General features: G+C 34.7%; 1 protein-coding gene across 9 annotated transcripts in view; it reads left to right on the forward strand.

Annotated features, from left to right (window-relative positions):
- SMG7 (SMG7 nonsense mediated mRNA decay factor) overlaps window positions 1-23,673 on the forward strand; it is a 91,651-nt gene that overhangs the window by 36,978 nt on the left and 31,000 nt on the right. For 7 of the 9 annotated variants that reach the window (XM_077763246.1, XM_077763244.1, XM_077763250.1 and 4 more), the window contains 4 exons: window positions 1,802-1,940; window positions 16,201-16,232; window positions 18,792-18,909; window positions 20,671-20,803. In XM_077763246.1, the coding sequence (XP_077619372.1) occupies window positions 1,825-1,940; window positions 16,201-16,232; window positions 18,792-18,909; window positions 20,671-20,803 (399 nt within the window). In that variant the 5' untranslated portion in view covers window positions 1,802-1,824. The remainder of the gene's footprint in view (window positions 1-1,801; window positions 1,941-16,200; window positions 16,233-18,791; window positions 18,910-20,670; window positions 20,804-23,673) is intronic. The other 2 variants (XM_077763247.1, XM_077763249.1) reach the window with 1 other exon arrangement.

A 23,673-nucleotide genomic window follows, 5' to 3' on the forward strand; every position in this document is an offset into this window, starting at 1 on the left:
GGGTCACTTGGATGGCTCAGTTGGCTAAGCATCTGACTTTGACTCAGGCCGTGATATCATGGTACATGAGTTCGAGCCCTGTATGGGGCTCTGAGCCGTCAGTACAGAGCCTGCTTTGGCTTCTGTGTGTATGTGTGTGTGTGTCTCTCTCTGTCCCTCCCCTCCCCTGCTTGCTGTCTCTCTGTCTCTCTCTTAAATAAAAACATTTAAAAAAATTTTTTTAAAAAAATAAGGGGTTAACCGGACAAGAAGGGAAGAAGGAGGCATTCCAGGTTGAGTGAGAGAGCATGAAAAAAGATACTGAGGAGCACAATAGCTATGAACTAAAAGTAATTTAGTTTAACTAGGTCATAAAGTATAAAATGGAGAGCCATGGGACCTCACACGGTATGCTAAGGAGCTTGGGTTTTATCATGCAGTATTTTCTCAGGTTTTTCCCCTAAAATACAACTAAAGTCACCAGAGATTGAATCTATGCTTTGGAAGTAAGGAGACAAAGTCACATAGACCTCCTTGAATGTTTGAAATTTCTCTTAAGCCTGGTGTTTTATTATTAAAATATTATTAATAACTTTGTCTTCTATTCTAGAATTGATTAGTTTGTGAGTTCTTAGCTTCAAATTCCTAATTTACAGAATGAGAAGAATAATAAATAACACTTCTATCTTAGGATTGTTGGGAGGACTAATAATAACTATAATGGTAATAACAATGACAATAATAGCTAATAATTTTTGAGGGCTTACCAAGTAACAGGCCTAAGTGGTTTATTCCTGTTAACCTCATTTAATCCTCAAAACCTCTCAGTGAGGTAGGTACATTTATTATCTTCTGACTTCTAACAAAACTGGGGCATAGAGAAGTGAATTTCCCAAGGTCACACAGGTCGTTAGTGGCAGAGCTTGCTTTGAACACGGTTGTGAATACAAGACACTTAACTATTCCATTATATTCCCATTCTTTGAGATCATGCATATGGAACATTGAGCACAGAATTTGCCACATAATAATTGTAAATATAAGCAATTATCAGTAGCCAGTAATATTTACTTAACTTACTTTGTTCAAATCTTTGAGTTAAATTGATGTCCTTAAGGAATTTTGCTATGTGTTTCCTTTGCCTTGGCTATTCCCTGCATGCAATTAAATGCAGTGTGACAACCACACCCATGCTTTTAACCACTACCTTTTATTGCCTTCTCCTCCCTTGTGGGTCTGTCTCCACATTAAATTTTAAATCCATGTCAGGGACCATATCTCTTGTTCATCATGGTCTACCCAGTCCTTCACACTATATCTAGCACAGAAACATGACTACATCTTGTTCAGTGAGTGAATAAAGATCTAAAAACCTGCCATTTTTAGCTGATCTTAAAATTTAAACATGATTCATAGCACCTGTAATTCTGGTTTAATAGCTTTACATGTTTTTCCTCTGGTAAGCAGTCTGGTTTGGACCAGCCATCTGCTCCTGTGTTCTACAGGGCACTCTCACCTTAGAACTGCAAAACCCTGCTGGGTAACTGGTATTTGTTTGTCCTGATAGAGATCACTCAGGTTTCAGAGGGTGGGGGTGGGGGTGGGGGATTAGATAACATTTAGATCTAAAACTAAAATGTTAGAAATATACAGAACAATTTAAAAATGTGTATTCTAAGAAACTTAATACAGAAAGAAAGCTTTGGTATTTTTCATTTGCCTTTACATTAAATCATTTCAAATAAAGAGAAAATAATTATTTTTCAAAGGAGTTCTCTGTTATTGTGGGTTAACTCATATTTTCCTCCTCTCCTCTGTCTAGAATGTCTTAAACCATTCTACCTTATGAGAAATTGGATGTTCTTGCAGATAGTCATTGTGGGAGAAAACGTTTCATTTAAGTCCCAGATGAGGACCGGAAACTTGAAATCAGAGGAGCATCTGAAATCAAGTAATATTAGGTAGGATAAAAATTACAAGGGATTTCTTCATATTTGTATTTCTTTTAGAGATGTATGTTAAAGTATGCATATCCTATGAGCACTGCTAGAAAAGTTAGAGACTTTGAGAAGCATTTGATATTGGCCAGGATGGGGAAGGGGAGAGCTAATTTTTATTTTTTTAACTTAATGTGGCTTCACGAGAACTTTGGCATATATTTACTTTGTCATGAGCAATTACATATTGTAGTTGAAGGAAAGTTTTAAAGCTTACTAACGTAAATACAAGACATTTTTATGTTTATGTATGAGGTCTCTGAATATTTATGATACGTTAGGGACACGTGATCCATCTTCTGGATTATCCTTTGGTATGAAACTTCCTGTGTTTTGGGTTACATATATAGCAGTTCATTTGAGTACAGGGAACATCATCAGCTCTTTTTAGTTCTCTGTGTCTGCAGTCCAGCCTCCCTGATGCATATAGAAATAGGTAATGATTGCATGCAAGACCTCTCTAACCACATGATGAGTTAGAAACTCTTGTCACAGCAGCTTGTAATGACAGTTATAATGACAGAAATGTGTGAAGGTATCCGAACTCAGAGATGGGGCTTTTAGACGAGAAGTGATAGTTGCCTCTAAAATTTGATACCATGACAGTGAACACCTATAGCCAGGCCATTTCAGAAGACCTGCTGGAACCAGACTAGAGGTGGAAACTAAGCTCTGCCACTTCCTACTTATGCCACTTTCAGCAGGTTATTAACCACTCTGTGTCCTTGTTTCCTCGTCAGCAAAATGAGGATACTCTTACTATTTAACCTGATAGATTTGTTTTGTGAATTAAAGATGTAATATATGAAAGCAGGTAAACAGGACCTAGCAAATACTAAATGATCAAACTCTGTTATCATTAGGCTGTTAAATCTTAACAGATGAGTTTAGAGTCTATAATCAATTATCATGATGTTACTGTATTTTATAGTTTGCTTGATGTGTTATCAGGTCCAGTATTTAAAATGTGTTTTAAGTTATGTAATCAAAACTAATGTTTGGAGAGAAACAAAAAAGAAATAACATTATTTTGCAACTTTAACTTATCTACCTCTGGTTTCATTTTCTGTACATACTAACAGTGTGGTCCTCATGACATGTAAAGTTTCTCTTTCTTTTGTCATTTAGCATTATGTGGTAGTAGATGACATAGAATTTTTGACCCCCATCTTGGAATGTTGTCTTCTGCAACCCTGTGTGCTGATCCAGAAAGGATCCTATGTCAGAAACCAGTTTAGCAAAACTAATTTGGTCATTGTAGTAGTGATGTTATAATCCGAGTGCAGTGCTCCCTCTTAGAGTTTTCACTTAGGTTCTTTTCACTTACTGGTTGTCTTGTTTATTTCTCATTTCTAAAAGGGAGTTTGTTTCCCTGTTTTACAGATGAGGAAATTGAAGTTTTCTGGAAAGAAATTCCAGACCTAAGTCCTTTTTATTCTGTGCTATTTTCCATTGCATGAAATTGTTTCCTATATGATGCACATTTTACCATTCATTAATTTGACACAATTTTAGTGGACAGCTACCATATACCAGGCATTATTCTAGGTGTTAGGGATACAGCCCTGAATGCTGTTGTCTTCCTCACTCCCACTGGCTCTTTCTCTAGTTGAATTATAGGCATACGTCTTTATCCCTGAACTCAACTGTAGTCTATTGAAATCATCTGTATGCGTCTTTGTATCTTCTGCTTTGAGTTCCTTAGAAGTAGTACCTACCGTTATTAAGGCTAGCATATGTATTGTTATTTTTACTATTTAGAGTAAAAATATTTACCTTTTTTAATTTGCATTTACTAGTTGTATATGTTTTCATATTTTTTCATTGTGTCTAATCCATACACCTCTTAATACTTTCTCTCAGTTCTTTTTTTTGCTTTTGTTAAGCCTCCCTTTCCTATTCATTTTGTAATTATCCTAAAGATTCACCATTCTCCTTAGTTACCACTTAAGTTCAGACACTGATTTCATCTCCTACTTTATCTCTGAAAGTGATGCAGTGTGTGTAGCTGTGAATCTCTTGACACCCCCTCACCCTACACCACTCCCAGATTCTTCTGGCACATTTCTATCGACTCTTACCTCCCTCTAGTTTCATCCTGCTGCTTTTCAAAGCCAGTCTGGTCTCCTGTCATATTATTCACATTATCATTTCCTTTCATCTCTTCCAGAATTATCCACTATCAGTTTTGTTCTCATTAAAAAATTTTTTTTTATGTTTTATTTATTTTTGAGAGCAAGAGAGACAGATCATGGACAGTGGAGGGGCAGAGAGAGAGGGAGACACAGAATCTGAAGCAGATCCAGGCTCTGAGCTGTCAGTACAGAACCCGACGCGGGGCTCGAACTCACAAATTGTGAGATCATTACCTGAGCTGAAGTTGGACGCTTAGCTGACTGAGCCACCCAGACACCCCGTTCTCATTTTCTTAAGTATTCAACCTATTCCATTCTCCTAGCTTCATTTCTTCATTTTAAACATGTTTAAGGCTCTACCATTATTAAAAAACAGAAACTTCTCTTTATCATAGCCCTCTTCCCTTTTTCTTCACTGCCTAGCACTCTAAGAATTGACCTAAACTATGTCTTCTTATTTGTTCCTCAACCTCCTGCAATTTGACATTGTCTCTTCTCTTGACGGGGCTATTATTGACTCTATATCACCCAATCCAACCTGGTTTCTAATCCTTAGAGTAATCTGCCCCTTGAAAATGAGTATGAGTCTTTCTCTCTCTGACTTCACTTAGCACAATAACCTCTAGGTCCATCCATGTTGTCTCAGATGGCAAGATCTCATCCTTTTTGTGGCTGCATGGGTACATTGTGTATACATGCTACATCTTCTTTATCCATTCATCTGTCGATGGACACTTGGGTTGCTTCCATGTCTTGACTATTGTAAATAGTGATTCAGTAAACATAAGGATACATACATCTTTTCAGGTTAGTGTTTTAGTTTTCTATGGGTAAGTACCCAGTAGGCATTATTGGATTATATGGTATTTCTATTTTTAATTTTTTGAGGAACTACATAATTTCACTTACATGTGGAATCCACAAAAACAAAACAAGTGAAGAAACAAACAAAAAGCAGAATCAGACCTGTAAATACAGAAAACAAACTGATGGTTGCCAGAAGAGGATGGGACAGGCAAAATAAATGGACGAAGGGGAGAAGGAGATATAGGCTTCCAGTTATGGAAAGAATAAGTCACAAGACTTAAAGGTATAGCATAAGGAATATGGTCAGTGGTTTTATAATATCATTATATAGTGATAGATGGTGCTGAGTATAGTGTAACAGATAGAGTTGTTGAATCACTGTGTTGTACAGTCTGAAACTAACATTGTGTGTCAATTATACTCAAATTAAAAAAAGAATGAAAATTGAGAGCTAGTTTCTCCCTTCTGCCATTCTGGGCAATTACATTTTTCTTCTAATTTTAACTACCATCGACGTGCTGGTCACTCCAGCAGTATATCCCTAGTCTTAATGGCTCCTCTGTGCCTGACACTTGATCTCTAAGTTCCTGTTTATACCCTTTATACCCTTACTTTCTCATATACCCAGCTGTCCAAGCTAACCATCTGGGAATGATTTGGACTGTTTTCTCAGCTTTGTCTTTCCTTCTACTGATTTTACTAACAGGTGTTTCTTGAATCTAGGTTTCTCTGTCTTCTCTCTATTGTTACTTCCTTCTAGACTTGGCCTTTTAAAAGCCATCTTCCACGCATGTTGTTGTAATCTTTTTCAAAAATGCAATTCTGACAATGCTTTGCTCCTGCTTAAAACTCAGCACTGGTTGCCTGTTGTTTATAAGACAGAGTCCGAGCTCGTTAACCTTTCATGCAAGGTCTCACAGTCTGCTGTCTGCCTTGCTTCACCAGCTCATCTCCTAACCTCTTGTACTTTATGTTCCCATCTCCCGCGTCCACTGACTCAGCTTACCTTTATTGTGCTCTTTTCTCTGCCTGGAAGAACTTCTTATCCTTTGATACTTCCAGAGAGGTTTGGCCCTTAATAAAACAAGATACACAGTTTCAAATAATAGAAATTGTAGGATAAATGTAATGTAGAGCAATGGAATAATGTCAGGAGGTTTGAAAATTCATGACAAACTGGAAAAGTGCCATAGAGAGAAAGCAAATTAGTGTTTTAGTTTCTTACTGAGACAAGCTCCTTTAGGAGCAACATCTTCCCTAGATATCCTTCTCTGTGTGAAATCCAAAAGTAGAGCAATACGATTTCCTTTTCATTAATCCAGTGCTACTTGGTGATGTCGTAGAGATCTGTAGATTGTGTGTTTGTGTGCTTGCGTGTGTAGGTTCACACTCACCTTACGGTATCTGGCCTATTATTTTGAACAAATAATTAATGATATATGTAATTATGGATATGATAATTGATGAATACTGTTATTATTCCAAATACTCTTTAGTACTTTGTGACGATAAGTAAACATATTAACTTGAAATAAAACCTACCATGGCTTTTATTTAAATTTCAAAGAGCCTTGCCACCTGAAACAGAAGAAGCTAATTTGCTTTTCTTTAGCAACTATGAGTTTAAAAGATGTTGGCTTATTTTCCTGTGTTCTGCTCATAAGAGAAATGGGGTTGGGAGTTCAGGTAGAAGGAATCTTCTATTGTGTCTGTCCCTGATTTGGAGATATCTTATATTTTTAACCACAAATTTTAATGTCCTTAAGATTATCTTATTTTATATATTATCTTGCATTGTTATGGAAGTACTATGTGTAATCAACTTGTTAAAGATTACTTTTAGTGTTTTCTTCTCTAATGACATTATAAAAAATTACTGTAAAATATTTAAGTATTGAAAGCCCCAGTTTTGTGGGCTATTTCTATCACATATTCTTTTTTTTTTTTCTTGCAGTCTTATATAGGAGGAACTATTATGTAATGGTTAGGAGTTAGCCAGTGGAACCAAACTGATTGAGTTAAAGCGCTACCCTTACTACTTACTGACTTAATACTTGGACGTGTTACTTATCCTCTATTTCTGTGGGTTTCTTCATCTCTAAAGTGGGGGCAGTAATAGTACATAATATGGATTAAATAATTTATATAAAGCCCTTAGAACATTGTCTGACAATAGTAAGTACTATATATAGCATTGGCTATTTCAGTACCTAGTGCATTAGAATACATTGAATGTATTTATAGATCTTGATGCTCATGTAGTCTCCAAGAATACTGTTTCAGGTTGTTAGCTTTCAGTGCATTTGTTTATCACTGAATGTTTCAGATTTTATTCAGCCTTGAAACGACTTTTTTTTCTTCTTGGTTGGTAAAAGTGCTTACTTTCTCTTAGTAGAACTGACACAGTGTATTTAGTATTTTGAAACTATTTAGTGGTATTATTTTATTATTGAAGGAATGGTGATTTTCAGACTTTGAATTTTTGATTCATTGTTTTCATTAATTCTTTCTGCTTAAAGTAAGAATAAAAAGGAACTCATGTTGCCAGAACCTTCTACCAAGAGAAAACATTTAAAAACTCTCTTTATGTAAGCATTGGCCATAAACTATATTAGTCTTTAACAAAATCAGTAGGTCAGTTGAGGTGTCATAGTTTCTCTTAATGAAGTAAAATAAGCAGATAGCCAATTATGTACCAGACTTTATGAAAGCAGTATAAGATCACATGTCTATTGATTTGATTTCTTGTATATTATATACTATATAAAAAATAAAATTGTGTAAGGGAAAGATAGAGATTCCTCTTGTGAGATGATAATTCTCAGTTTAACCCTCTCTCCTGTCTAAATGGGTACTTTTCGTACACAGGAAAAAGGAAGAGTTAGTAGATAATAGTATATAAACCTAACAGGGTTTTGAACTGTTTGCAGATTAAGGCCATCAAAAATATAGCATGGCCTCCACATAGTAACTTTACTATTTGTTACATGAGACTGTATTTTTTAATGTTCTCTTTGTAGCAAGATTATATTAATAAAAATAGATATTTAAGGAAACTATTGATGATTCCTCATATGGAAAAACTATTTGGTTTGGGAACTTATAGATATTTTACTTCTCATTTTTTGATCAAGGACTCCCCAGAGCAGGGGAGGCAAAGTTTACTGTAAAGAGGCCAGATAATAAATATTTGAGGCTTGGTGGGCCATGTGGTCATTGTCTCAACTACTCAGCTCTGCCCTTGTAGCAGAAAGCAGCCATAGACAATACATAAATGAATGCGCATGTCTATGTCCCAGTAAAGTTTATTTACAAAAAGAGATTCAGAGTGAAGGAAGGAATTTCACCCATAGGCTGACTGCTGTACTAGAATATAAATTTTACTTCTTGTGGTCTTTTTTATTAAAAATCTCTGGTAGAATTTTATTTTAACATCTTTTAATTTAGGCTAGATGACTTAAATGTTAGTGTGTAGTTGACAGAGTCTATGTTAGCTTTTTATGTCACAGAATTTCAAAATTCTAACTTGTAAGAAGTAGAAATAACTGGACTTTAGAATCCGAAAGAGCTAAGTTTATACTTAATTGTACCTAATTGCTTAGTGACTATGGGCAAATTATTTCAGATTTCAGAACCTCAGTTTCCTTGTTTATAGAAGAGGAATAATACTAGATATCTTCAGGTTGTTAGATTTTTCCACTTAGCTATCTTTTCATCCATTCAACTTAGCAAAATTATGTTAGTCGCTAATATATCTCTTTCAGAACTAGTAGAGAACCATGCACACGGTGAGCACCTCTCTACTCTGGTCATACCGAGGAATCAGAACTCCTGGAATTTCAGAATGCTTTAACATTTATGTCAGATAATTTTATGACATTTTTGCACTTTTGTTAGTGCTTGAATTTTTAGTTTTACAGTTTCTCTTGGACAGATTGTAGTATATAAAAATATAAAGTAAAATTTTGATCTTTATCAGTAGAAGCCTGCTTCAGAATCGCTAGATTTACATTAGACATTATTAGACTTAATTATCTTACGGCCTATAAGAGAAACAGACTGTAAATAGTTCCTGTTATATGCTCAATAAAATGTTTGAAAGAAAGTTGGCGTCCTCATTAGGCAGATGGTAGCATACTGAAATGATATTTATAAGCAGATCTTGTTTGGAATGAGAAAATGACCTTGAGATACATGATTCTAAGTATAAGATATCTTGTGTATACTTCAGTGTAAATTTTTTAGCTAATGTCTGGAAACCTAGTAAAACGTATTCTTTGTAACTTTGCAGCTCAGGGACAGAATGAAAACATTGTTGAGTCTAGTAAAGATGCATAATCAGCACTGGCTTTCTCAGTATAAGGTTCATAAATTAGTGCTTTGGTAGGATGTTGTATTTTTTGTTTGTTTCTGTGTTTGTTTATTTTGGAAGGATGTGTTCTTTTGACATGAGTGGGATAGGATATATGACATTCTTCTTTTTTAAGTTTTTAATTTTAATTTTATGACTAATATAGATTGTTATATTTCAGTTGTATAATATAGTGATTCAATAATCTATACATTACTCAGTGTTCATCATGATAAGTGTTCTCTTAATTACCTATTTTACCCTTCCCACCTTCCCTCTGGTAACCATCTGTTCATTCTCCATAGTTACCAGTCTGTTTCTTGGTTTGTCTGTCTCTTTTTTTTCTTTGCTCATTTTTGTTTTTTAAATTCTGCATATAAGTGAAATCATGTTATTTGTCTTTCTGACTGATTTACTTTTTTTAGCATTATACTCTCTAACTCCATCCATGTCATTGCAAATGGCATGATTTCATTCTTTCTATGGCTGATAGAATTATAGAATTTGTATAATTATAATAATAATTATATATTATTATACCACATCTTTTTCTCCATCTATCAATGGACATTTGGACTGCTGCCATAATCTGGCTATCATAAATAATGCTGCAGTAAACAGAAGGACACATTGTATCCCTTTGAATTAGTGTTTTTGTATGTTGGGGGTAAATACCCAGCAGTGCAATTACTGGATTATAAGGTAGTTCTTTTTTAACTTTTGGAGGAACCAACAGACTGTTTTCCACAGTGGCTGCACCAGTTTGTATTCCCACCAGCAGTGGAAGAGGATCCCTTAAATTTATTTATTTTGAGAGAGACAGATAGCACGAGTGGGGGGAGGGGAGAGCGAGGAGAGAGAGAGAATCCCAAGCAAGCTCCATGCTGCCAGCACAGAGCCCGACACAGGGCTTGAACTCACGAAACTGAAGTTCTTGACATGGGCTGAAACCAAGAGTCCGATGCTTAACTGACTGAGCCACCCAGGTGCCCCAGCTTATGTGTTTTATTTTGACCATTCTGAAAGGTGTGAAGTAATACCTCATTGTAGGTTTGGTTTGCATCAATGTTGAATATCTTTTTTTTTTTTAAGTTTATTATTCATTTTGGGAGACAGAGCACACAAGTCAGAGAGGAACAGAGAGAAAGGGAGAGAGAGAATTCTAAGCAGGCTCTGCACTGTCAGTGGAGCCAATGCAGGGCTCGAACTCACAAACCATGAGATCATGACCTGAGCCAAAATCAAGAGTTGAATGCTTAACTGACTGAGCCACTTAGGCGCCCCGTTATTGAGTATCTTTTCATGTGTATTTTGCCCATCTGTATGTCTTCTTTGGAGAATTGTCTGTTCGTGTCTTCTGCCATTTTTTAATTGGATGATTTGTGTTTTGCGTGTTGAGTTACAGTCTTTTTGTATTTTGGATGCTAACCCTTTATCGGACATGACATTTGCAAATATCTTCTTCCATACAGTAGTTTGCCTTTTAGTTTAGTTTTTTTTTTTTTTTAATTATTTCCTCCGCTGTGTAGAAGCTTTTTCTTTTGATATGTCCCAATAGTTTATTTTTGCTTTTATTTCCCTTTCCTCAGGAGCTATCTCTAGAAAATGTTGCTATGGGTGATGTTGGAGAAATTACTACCTGTGCTGTCTTCTAGGATTTTTATGGTTTCAGGTCTCATATTTAGGTCCTTAATCTACTTTGAGTTTATTTTTGAGTATGGTATAAGAAAGTGATCCAGCTTCTTTTTTGGGGGGCACTGGTATTTCCCAACACCATTTTTTTCCCCTGATGTGTATTCATTCCTTCTTTGTTGAAGATTAATTGACTATATAATTGTGGGTTTATTTCTGGGTTTTCTATTCTGTTCCATTGATCTGTGTCTGTTTATGTGCCAGTACCTTACTGTTTGGATTTTTGCAGCTTTGTAGTGTATCTTGAAGTCTGGAATTTTGCTTTTCTTTTTCAAAACTGCTTTGGCTATTTGAGGTCTTTTGTGGTTCAGTATAAATTTTAGGAATGTTCTAGTTCTGTGAAAAATACTGTTGGTATTTTGGTGGGGACTGCATTAAATCTGTAGATTGCTTTCGGTAGTATAGACATTGTAACATATTTGTTCTTCCAATCCATGAGCATGTGTCTTTCCATTTCTTTGTGTCATCTCCAGTTTTTTTCATTTAATGTTTTGTTTTCAGAGTATAAGTTTTTCACCTCTTTGGTTAAGTTTATTATGAGTACTTTGTTACTTTTGGTGCAGTTGTAAATGGATTGTTTACTTAATTTCTCTTTCTGCTGCTTCATTATAAGTGTACATAAATAAAACAGATTTCCATATTATTGACTTTGTATCCTGTGACTTTACTGAAGTCACTTATTAGGTCTAGTAGTTTCTTGGTGGAGTCTTTAGGGTTTCTGTACATGATATCGTGTCATCTGCAATAGTGAAAGTTTTACTTCTTTCTTACTGATTTGGATACCTTTTATTTCTTTTTGTTGTCTGATTGCTATGGCTAGGTCTTCTAGTACTATTTTGATAGAAGTGGTGAGAGTGGACATCCTTGCCTTGTTCCTGACCTTAGGGGAAAGATTCTCATTTTTTCCTCACATTAAGTATGATGTTCGCTCTGGGATTTTACTATATGGCCTTTATTATGTTGATGTATGTTCCCTCAAAACCTGTTTCATTGAGTGTTTTTATCATGAATGGATGTTGTACTTTGTTGGATGCTTTTTCTGCATCTGTTGAAATGATTATATGGTATTTATCCTTTCTTTATTGATATGATGTATCAGATTAATTGATTGGCAAATATTGAACCACCCTTGCATCCTGGGAATAAATCTCACTTGAGCATGATGAATTTTTTTTTTTAATGTATTGTTGGATTTGGTTTGCTAGTATTTTTTTTGAAGATTTTTGCATCTATATTCATCAGAGATATTGGCCTGTAGGTTGTTGTTGTTGTTGTTTTTTTGGATGGTAGTATCTTTATCTGGTTTTGATATCAGGAATGGAGAGAGTGAATGAATTTGGAAGTTTTCCTTCTTGTACTTTTTGGAATAGTTTGAGAAGAATAGATGTTAGATCTTTTTTAAATGTTTGGTAGAATTCCCCTGTGAAGCTATTTAGATCTGGACTTTTGTGGGTTTTTATGGAGTTTTTTTGATTAATGATTCAGTTTCTTTGCTGGTAATCTCAGTCTGTTCAAATTTTCTATTTCTTACTGCTTCAGTTTTTGGTAGGTTATATGTTTCCAGGAATTTATCTATTTCTTCTTAGTTGTCCAATATGTTGGCATATGATTTTTCATAATATCTCTTAAAATTATTTGTATTTCTGTGTTGTTGGTTATTTCTCTTCTTTCGTTAGTGATTTTATTTGGGTGCTCTCTCTCTCTCTCTCTCTCTCTTTTTTTTTTAATGAGTCTAGCTAGAAGTTTGTCAATTTTGTTGATGTTTTCAAATAACCATCTCCTGGTTTCATTGGTATGTTCTATTATTTTTTTAGTTTCTATATAACATTTCTGTTTTACTCTTTATTATTTTTTTCCTTCTGCTGGTCTTGACTTTTGTTGTTCTTTTTCTGGGTCCTTTAGATTTAAGACTAGGCTGTTTCTTTTAGTTTTTATATATCATTTGTGGTCTACTCTTTATTATTTATTTCCTTCTCCTGGTTTTGGGTTTTGTTCTTTTTCTAGTTCCTTTAGATTTACAGTTAGATTGTTTATTTGAGACTTTTCTTGTTTCTTGAGATAGGCCTGTATTGCTATAAATTTTCCCTCTTAGAAATGCTTTTGCTGCATCCCAGAGATTTTGGACCATTGTATTTTCCTTTTCATTTGCTTCCATGTAATGTTTTAATTTCTTTGATTTCTTGGTTGACCCATTCATTGTTTAGTAGCATGTATTTGTGTTCTTTGCAGATTTCTTCTTGTGGTTGATTTCTAGTTTCATAGTGTTATGATCAGAAAAGATGCATGCTATGACTTTGATCTTTTTGAATTTGTTGAGATTTGTTATGTGGCCTACTATGTGATCTACTCTGGAGAATGTTCCATGTGCACTTGAAAAGTTATATTAGGGTGGAATATTCTGAATATACCTGTTAAATCCGTCTGAGCCACTGTGTCATTCAAAGACACTGTCTCCTTGTTGATTTTTTGGTTGGATGATCTGTCCAACTGATGTTGTGTTAAAGTCCCCTACTATTATTTTATTATTACTGATTAGTTTCTTTATGTTTATTGTTAACTGCTTTATGTATTTGAGTGCTGTCATACTGGGTGCATAAATATTTACAATTGTGTTATCTTGTTAGATTGTCTCCTTTATTATTATATATGTCATTCTCTGTGTTGCAGTCTTTGTTTTAAAGTCTATTTTGTCTGCTTTAAGTATTGCTACCTGGCTTTCTTTTGACAGCCATTGACAGCCATTTGCATGATAAATGTTTCTTCATCCATGTGCTTTCAATCTGCAGGTGTCTTTAGGTCTGAAATTACTCTCTTGAAGGCAGCACATAGATTGGTCTTGCTTTTTTATCCACTCTGTTACCCTGTGACTTTCGATTGCAGCATTTAGTTTGTTTATATTCTAAGTAATTATTGATCGATAAGTTTTTTGTTTGTTTGTTTTTGTTTTTTTTTTTTGCCAGTTTGTTAGTTGTTTTGTGGTTGTTTTTGTAGTTTTTCTCTGATACTTGATCTCTTTCATGATTTGCTGGCTTTCTTTAGTGATGTACTCAGATTCCTTTCTCTTTATTAATTGTATATCTATTACTAGTGTTTGATTTGTGGTTGACATTAGGTTTATATGTAATATCTTCTGCAGGATAGTTGGTATTCTTTATTACATTTTATGATCTTCGGTTTTAATGGTATAAGCCATCAAACCTTGTGAAAGGTTGTTTGTTTTTTTAATGGCAAAAGTTTAACACCCAAAGCAAAGAGTGAAGTAGGTAATATGAATAACGGTATTTGATGTGATGTTACAGTTGAGGATAAAGTATAGCTATTTGTTTTATTCACTTATAATGATGGTTCTTATATGGCTGTGGTTACCTGTATAATACCCAATTATGATTCTGTTTGAAAACTTAATTTAGAAAAATTATTTTTTTAAAGGCTAAGAAAATGAAAAGGTTCACATTATGTTTTGATGAAACTAAAACTCACAACTGATAATAAATACCTAATATTTACAGTAAAAATTTTAGAACCTCTGAATATTTTCTAGCTTTTATGTCCAAGTTTGTTTTTAGAAATGGAAATCTCATTAGTTTATATACATAACTTTAAAGCATATGAACAGGATTTATTTTTTTCCCTTTTTCACTTAAAAGATATTGAATGCCTACTGTATGCTAGGTGCTGTGCTAATAGGCATAGGGGTTGTGACGGTGAGCATTCTTAAAACCTGTGATATCTATTATGCAGAAGAAGTAAATGCTTTGAGAGTGTAAAATAGGACTATCCTTCATCTAAGTAAGATTTCTTGAGAAAGTTATGTTTCTGAGACAAAGGATAAGTAGTAATTAACGAGACAAAGGGGGAAGAGGTATTCCTAGGAAAGGGACTCTTCTTTACAAAGGCCCTGAGTATGAAGGGAGCAGAGCACATTGGAGAAACCAGAAGTCCAGTAATCTAGAGCACAAAGATCATGGAGAGATGAGAATAATGGTAGAAGCAGAGGTCAGACTCTAATTTTTAGAGTACAGAGAACTTTGTAGGACATTTTAGTAAAGATTTTAGTTTTTACCTAAGAGCCTTGAGAAATCATTAAAGATTTGAATGGGGCAGTTGGTATGATCAGAATTTGTATTTTGAAAAGATCTGTCAGACAGTAGTGGGAGAACAGAATGAAATAGGGCAAGAGTGAAATGGAGAAAACCGTTTGGTGGCTTTGCGTTAATCCCAGCAAGGGAGGGCTCATAACTTGAATGTGAGTGGATGAAGAGGAAGTAAAGGGAAATCCACACACTAAAGATATATTTAGTTGGTAGAGTTCTCTGGAGTTGATAGATTACCAGGGATTTGGGAGAAAGTTGTCATAAGTGACTTTTAGGTGTCTGCCTTTCACAGTTGGAAAGCAGTGATAACATTTGGTAGGACAGAAAACACTAGAAAGAGAACCGGGGTGGGTCATGAGTTCACTTTTGGACCTCTTGATTACAGGCAATTCTTGAAGAATTTGAGAGAGAGAAAAGAAACAGCAGCCAGAGGAGGATAATGCAGGACAGAAGATTTTAAAACGGACAGACTTAGGCATGTTTAAAATACTGAAGAAAAGGAAGGATCCAATAGAGAGAGAAGTTTCAAAATTATTGGAGGAGGAAGGGGGTAATTAAAGGAGTTCTTATTAAAGGCTAGAGAGCCTACCCAAGTGGAATTACTGGTCTTAAATAAGAGATGCAGTGCCTCTTGTGCTTTAACAAGAGAGAATAAAGAGGGTGTGTGAACGTAGTGTTTAGTAACTGAGCATTGTTTTTCCTGAGCCTTTACTGAAAGGGGTCAACCTCAGGAAGGAGGCAGAAATCCACGTCTGAGGAAAGTGGGGATTTTGAGATAGTTACAGTGGTTAGTGAATTGAGAAACAGAATTTCCTGGCTGCGTTAAGGGAAAATTTTTTGTTTAATGAGTATCATTTACTAATATCTTAAATATATCAGATTTGGAGGAAAACCACAAGAATGTGAGCTCTACTTGTAGAATTCATGGTGACACTCTATACTTTTAAGTTGTATAGCATCAGTTTGCCAAGACCTAGTGCTACCCTGGATATTAAAGCCAGGCCACTATTTGCAGTGTCACAAATAGAGGTACTATATATCTTTATGTAGTATATGATTTCACCTTACTTTTAGCTTTTAGCATTATTTATGTTGAGTAGGCCTAGTTTGTTTTTAACCGATGTTCTTTTTTTCCCTTTTTTTAGGCAGGCAGAAGTCCTGAAGGCTGACATGACAGGTATTGGCTGGCTCATTTGGTTTTCACGGTTTATTTTATACCATTAAGGGAATTAAGGGAAGGGCCTCATCTTTTATATATTACTTGTTGCACTGTCCTAGTTGCCAAAAGGGATGATGACTTATAATTTGCTTTAAATAATTACTGTTTTTGAATTTTGAATTCTTTTTTTTAATGTTTATGTATTTATTTATTTTGAGAGAGAGAGAGAAAACATGCATGCGTGAGCCGTCAGGGAAGGGGCAGTGAGAGAGGAAGAGAGAGAATGTTAGGTAGGCTCTGTGCTGACAGCTCCCCCAGGATGGGACTTGGACCCATAAACCATGAGATCAGGACCTGAGCTGAAACCAGGATGCTTAACCAACTGAGCCATCCAGGCGCCCCTGAACTTTGAAGTCTTACCTAGATGGTCAAGAATTTTATATATTCTGTGCTACATTATATTGAATATTAACTAATTTATGCATATAGCCATTTAATTTTTATGAACTATTTGTCATTTAAGACATGAAAGACTTCATATATAAACAAAAATACCATATGGTATTAGGTTCATGTCTTCCTGTTTATAATTCTCCAAACTTGAATAGTAAGTAAACCTTGAGAAAAAAATATTTGTAGGAAAACTCTACTAAAGTCCTTGAAATTGAGTGAACTGCCTTGTCACCTTTCTTTTCTCCCTTATTTTTTTTGTGTTGAATAGTGAGGGGTTTTGTTTTGTCTTGTTTTGAAAGAGTAACTGAAAGTCACTAGAAGGAGCAGATGATTTTAAGTCCAAAATTAGGCAATCTATGGCACTAACTATGTAGTGATCAATATGCTCTCTCTAGCAGCATATGCTGTTCTGAAGTGTAAAAAAGTGATAATGCGATAATGGATCTCATTCTAATTTTTGAGGACTTCATTTCTGCAGTGACATCCACAAAGAGTTAAACTGTTATAACCAGCATTCTGGCCAGAATTTACAATCAAGAGGAAATAGACTCTTTAGATGTCTTTTTCTCAACATTGAAGGCTAATGTTAATGGTGATGCTAATGTTTTAAGAATTTGTGGGTAATATCATTGTCATCCTCTTCAAGGTGAAAAAACAAATTTCGAAAAAACACTTTTTACAGGTTTACTTAGTATAGCACCTCAGTTCTTCCCATTATTAACATAACTGTCAGTATCTTCCTTACTGTGGATATCAGTGTCAGCTCTGAGGTACTAAATTATGCTTTTGTCTTGTCGTGGTAGGTATAATATGCATTATGCGACCAAAATTGTACATGGATCATTGTTAGGCTGTCTATACCTTTTACTTTTTCTTAAGTATTGAATACCCTCAGGAAGTAGGCTTAGGGTTTGGCTTTTATGGGGAACGTTTGGCTGCCTAGAAACAAGAAGATACTAAGTAATTTAAATGGTAGTCTGTCTGATAAAACATTTAGTGATTCCTTATAATCCTTTCCCTGCCATCAATGAATTGAAACAAGATTGAATAAATCTATAAATCTATTTATTTAGTCCTAAAACCTAATAAGGGACCAAGAAGCTGATACTACACCCTGTGTTTGTTTTTTAATAGTCGGCAGACTCTTGTGAGGATTAACTCAAATATCCAGGAGATTTTATTTGCAGACTTATAAAGAATAAAGATTATGCCATGTCGCAGTAAAATATTAAATGTAATCAGAAGCCTAATTGAAAAGTCTGTTACTAAGTTTTTCTATTGGGGCAGCTCCCTGCCAATTATCACACTCATAAGCCTCGTCATTGGAAAGGCTAATGTGTTTTGCAGGACTCTGGCAGGCAGGATGGCCCCAGTGGAGTATTATGTTTTGTCATACTTGACTTCCTGATTTTGTCTTTCACTCAGTCTCTCATTTGGCCTCTTGAGCAGCTTAATCACCATGTGCTACAAATTCTTCTTTATCTTAAGTGGCAACTATGGATTCCTCACAAAAGTTTCTTGGCAAGCAATTTACCAATCATTAAAATAGCCCTTACTGTTATGGCTTTATCAGGCTGACATATATAGAGTAGGAATAACAGCAGAATGTGCAAACAACTGCTGGGTTGTCAAAAGACGTGAAGATTCTATAAGGACAGTTGTGAAAATGATTCAAAAGAAAAAGGGTGCTCTGGACAAAGAGATACAGTTATGAGAGTAAACAGACCATCTTGGCAGTCCATCATTTCAGGTGGGGGGACTTTTGAGGCATATGGCTTCCTATGATAAGAATACATAGAAATCCAAACTAAAGCAAAGGGTGCACCATTCATTCATTTTTGGTTTTGTTTTTTGCCTTTTTTTTTTCATGGTGTTATTTCAAAGCTAAAAGACAAATATACAAGCATTTTGAACCAGATTTAGTCATTAGCGAAAAGGTGAAAGTCATTTGAAAACGTAGTAGTATAAAATTTCTGCAGCAATCTATGGCATAAAGCAGGGTTTTGCTTTTGGGAATGGAGAGGGAAGGAGTCATTGGTGTAGTATAATGGTTTTAACTATCTGTTTTTCTATCTATCTGCTGTGTTTTTGTTTGTGTGTTTGTTTGTTTGTTTTGTTATTCAGATTCTAAGCTGGGTCCAGCTGAGGTCTGGACATCCAGGCAGGCTCTGCAGGACCTGTACCAGAAAATGCTAGTTACTGATTTGGAATACGCTCTAGACAAGAAAGTAGAACAGGATCTGTAAGTACTGTCATTTGGGCTGTCCCTGTAAGATCAAGAGTCTCACCAAAGATTTTAGAATAAAAAAAAACAAACAAACAATTTTGGTTGTTTCTTCTTAACCTATCTCAGAGTAAGGTCTTTCAATGAAAAAAAAAAAGAATTCTAATACTTATGATTACTTTGAACAGAATATTTGACCATTGTTATTACTTCAGATAGTCTTAGGCAACAAGAGGAGGAATGCCTGGAGTTGAATCTTATTAAGGTCTTTAGGGCGTATCATAAAAACAAATCGATGTATATTTCAAGTACTAAGAGACAGTGTTGGGATTCTCTGTATGTGTTTCTTCCTGCATTTAAACCAAGATTAAAAAAGAAATTCAGTAGTAAGTTTAGATAAATCTTCTTTGGTAAGTGTGATTTTATAAATTTCTCCTAAAGGAAAGTGTGTTTGCGTTGTAAGGGAATGTCTTCCTTTTATAAAATAAGTAGGTATTTCCTTTTTCCTTTCCCCCACCCCTAATAAAACTAAAGAAAGATTTTGTATATTTAGGCAATTCTACTTGTTCTTTCTATGAGAGGTGAAATGACAGATGACCAGATTCCCAAGTGAGTAAATAAATACCTTTTGTGGAGGTCCTTACCTTATATATTGGATCAAGGATATTAACCTGATGGAATATTAAAAATCAGTTAAGAATATTCTATTTAGTAATCCTTAGTACCCTAAGTTGTGGTGAAGATTAGTTTTTCCTATCTTGCACACCTTTCCTAGATACTTTATATTTTTAGAAGTTCTAGTAATAAAAGAGATTAATCACAGCTACTCAGGATCCATATCTAGGATATTAGAGGCAAGGATAAAATGTCATCAAAAATACTGAGGGAGTGATTGTCCTCATGAACCATTAAAAACGCAAGTGCTCTAGGGTCTCAAGAGTTGACGTTGATAAAGAATTAGGTACTTTCCAGGTAGGTTGTAGTCCTTTCATGTGTGTTTGCTTCCTTTAATCAAGCCAGTAATAATCTCCCTCTATCCTACTTCTGGTTTTCCCACCCGCAGCTGTGGCTTCCAAGTTAAGGAATGACTGTATTTCACCCTAACTGAAACTAAAATGATTCTCTAGACAGCTTGATTCATGAAAAACATTTCATAATAGAATTTTGGTATGCCACATTTCAGCATTGTGTTTTTTTCCTATTTTAAATAGCCAAAACTGAAATGTCAAAAAATGAACTTCTATTTCAAGCTGTGAAGAAAATATTAACCCTGAGAGAAATAAAGAAAGCATTAAAAAGAATTAGAACAGAGTGCTGTGGGAAATAGATTTTATGGAAATAAGAGATATGGCTTAATATTAAAAAATTTCCCCTTATCCGTGTCACTTAATAGGATATACTTGGTTATTTCTTGGCACAGTCAATGGGTGTTTGTTAATAGCTTACTATTACTTTGGTCTTGCGACTGTAGTTCTGGTTTTGTACTGGGATTCCTAAATAGGCTCTAACCCTAGTAGTTCTAAAAGATTAATAACTGAAGCCACAGTCTGATTATTCGAACATTTGGTAAGTGTTTACTAAGGTCGGTTGGATTCTCCTGCATGTCTGGTCTTGCTCAAAGAGGAGCATAAAGTTATTTAAATAAGTGAATAACTTTAATGCAGGTTTACTGTCTAGTGTGTTATAATTATAACAAACAGTTCTTTCTTGTTCTCAGGGGGACCAGTGTCTGCCCAGTGAGTCACTGCTATACCAAATAGAATTACATTTTGTTTTCAGCTGGAATCATGCCTTTAAGAATCAGATCACAACACTACAAGGCCAAGCAAAGAATCGAGCAAACCCGAATCGGAGTGAAGTTCAGGCAAACCTTTCTCTGTTCCTAGAGGCAGCTAGTGGCTTCTATACTCAGGTGAGTTCTGCATTATATATCAGTTCTCCTAGAATTAGTCATGAATGTTCTTTGTACACATCTTTTTGTTCAATAAACACTTTTGGTTACAATTATATGGGCCTTCCAGGAGTTGATCACCTATAATCTCAAGTGAAGAAAAATATCCCAAATTGTTGACCATAGGACCTTTAAAACAAAAAAGATTTGATCAAAAAGTTGATGTTTTGGTTTAAAGGTTAGAGATATAATTGTGTCAGTACAGAAAGGGTAATGAGAGCCATATCTTAGTGAAACAGCAAAAGTCTTCTGTTATAAGTGGTAATTAGAGCAAGTGTGAATTTATGGGTATAGTCATTATGAAAGTAACAGCTATGTTGTGCCAAGCAAGAAATAGTCAAAATTTGTGATATCAAGTGAGTTTTCATAGTGTTATGTGTTTAGTAGAATTTATCTGAAGATTTAAATACTATTAAGCTACCTAAGAAATGGAGTACATTTTCCTCCATTTTAATAATAAGCTATTATTTATTATCCTCGGAGACTTAATCTTGTCCTTGGTTACATTCTGATAAAACTTCTTAATCGGGCAGGTTAAAGATCTTCTTTCTGAATGATGAATTTTCTTTAAACAGAATATTTTAGAAAACTTCATCTCATCCATTTATAGTAGCATTCATAATTTAATAAAATCTGTATAAACTCTCATCTTAGAATGGCGAGACACAGTTTTGAAGATCTTAGACCAAAAGAAATCTTTGGCCATTCTCTCTGTACTGTTACTTGACCATTGCTACCTGTATTTTGGCTCCATTTGGGTTTTACCATTTCTTTGCATGAAGGAAAAGAAAAGGCTCTGTTTTGAAAGTTGTTACATAGTTAGCCATCATCTTTCAGAGATTATTTGTTTTACTTAGACTCAAACATTCTTCACAGTTGATCTTTGGAAGAACTAAAGTATGGCTCTTATTTTCAAAATTCATTTTTAAACGGGTACCAACTTCCAGCAGTAGAAGTTGGTACTTCTGGAGAGAGGGATTGTAGTGTGCCACTAACTAGTCCTTAAAGCAGATGTTAAGGATTAATTCATTCCACAAGTAGGCTTTTAAAAGCCTACTGTTTGTAAGGCACACTATAGATATTGAGGATATGGAAGGAAAGGAAATAGTCTTCTCCTTATTTTAAGGGAATATCCAGTCTAAATGAAGAGATGGATACATTAATACTCCATTTTGTTTTCTAATTATAAAAATAATGCATACGAATTTTAAGAAATTTGGAAATTACACAGAAAATTTGTTTTTAATTTTCCTCAGGATAAATTACTACTTTACTATATATCCTTCTGAGTCTTTAATAATTTTGTACAGACTTGTACGTATCCAGTATTATATCTATGTTACAAGCATAATGTAAGTTTACCCTTGTATTGTCATACAGTTTGATAAGCATATTCTCTAACATTGGATTATTTCGTGATGACAGTTCTTCACTGGATGGTGAATAAAATAACTGGATAAAGTTCTAAAACTCTTAATACACATTGTTATTTCCCAAAGGATTATTATTTATATTTTTATATTTCCATCAGCGGTGTATGCAGTTGTCCATCTTTTTTTTTTTTTAATTTAATTTATTTTTGAGAGAGAGAGGTAGAGAGAGAGAGAGAGAGATAGGAGCACAAGTGAGGAAGTTGCAGAGAGAAAGGGAGACCCAGAATCTGAAGCAGGCTCCAGGATCCACACTATCAGTGCAGAGCCCAAGGCGGGGCTCGAACTCATGAGCTACAACATCATGACCTGAGCTGAAGTTGGACACTCAACTGACTGAGCCATCCAGGCCCCCCTGTAAAAGTGTCTATCTTGATGCATGCTTGCCAGGGTTAAGTGTTTTCAGTAAAAGTGAATGCATAATCAAATGAGTAACTTACACTGCTTAGGTGGAAAATAATTTTTCTTTTAAAATTTAATGTTTGGGTTATTAGTATTGAACTGCATTTCTCTTTTGTTAGATATTGTATTTTATATAATTCATTATTTTTCCTGCTCATCATTTTGGATGATGTTTTTTTTTTAATGGTGTTTTGTCTGATTTATACTAAAAGATATTAATTTTTTCCATTATTTTTGGCAGATACCTTTAGTTTCTTTTTATGTTCTTTCATTTAATTTAGTTTTGTAATGTTACCATTTGTTTTTTTTTTTTAATATAGTTTTTTCTTTATCCATAGATTAGTGGAGGGAGTGTGAGCAGGGGAGGGGCCGAGAGTGAGGGAGAGACAGAATCAACAGACACTTAACCAGCTAAGCCACCCAGGTGCCCCAGATCAGTGGATATTTAGTAAGGACAATAATATTTATATTTAAAGGAACAAATAGATACTATAATTCAAATCTTAAAATTTGAAAATTAGTAATATAATAATGATTAAAATATGACCTATCTATAAAAGGAAAATTTGTGAGACTCTTATAAGTTGATGTTTATAAAGATTTTTTTAAGGTGATGAAAAAAATTGTGTTATTATTCAGGCAGAGAAGGACAAATATCATATGTTTGCACGTATAGGAGGATTAGGAGGAACTTGACGGAGGAACAAGGGGGAGAAGAAGGGCGGAAATGGTGGGGGAAAGGGAGAGAAGCAAACCATGAGAGACTCTTGAATGCTGACAAAAACTGAGGACTGATGGATGNAAAATAAAAAAAATAAAAAAATAAAATAAAAATTGTGTTATTATTGAGTTAAAATAGTTTGACTTGATAATGTTAATTGAGGAATCTCAGCTCAGAGTATTAACAGAAATGTTATCCCCTATCCCCCCATCACTACTTTCAGCTATGCTTTGTTGAATTCCAGATTTCTACCATAACTTCTTAGAAAGATTTCATAA

Source organism: Crocuta crocuta, unplaced genomic scaffold (genome assembly GCF_008692635.1).
Source record: "Crocuta crocuta isolate KB4526 unplaced genomic scaffold, BGI_CrCroc_1.0 scaffold3, whole genome shotgun sequence".
NCBI classification, from domain to species: domain Eukaryota; kingdom Metazoa; phylum Chordata; class Mammalia; order Carnivora; family Hyaenidae; genus Crocuta; species Crocuta crocuta.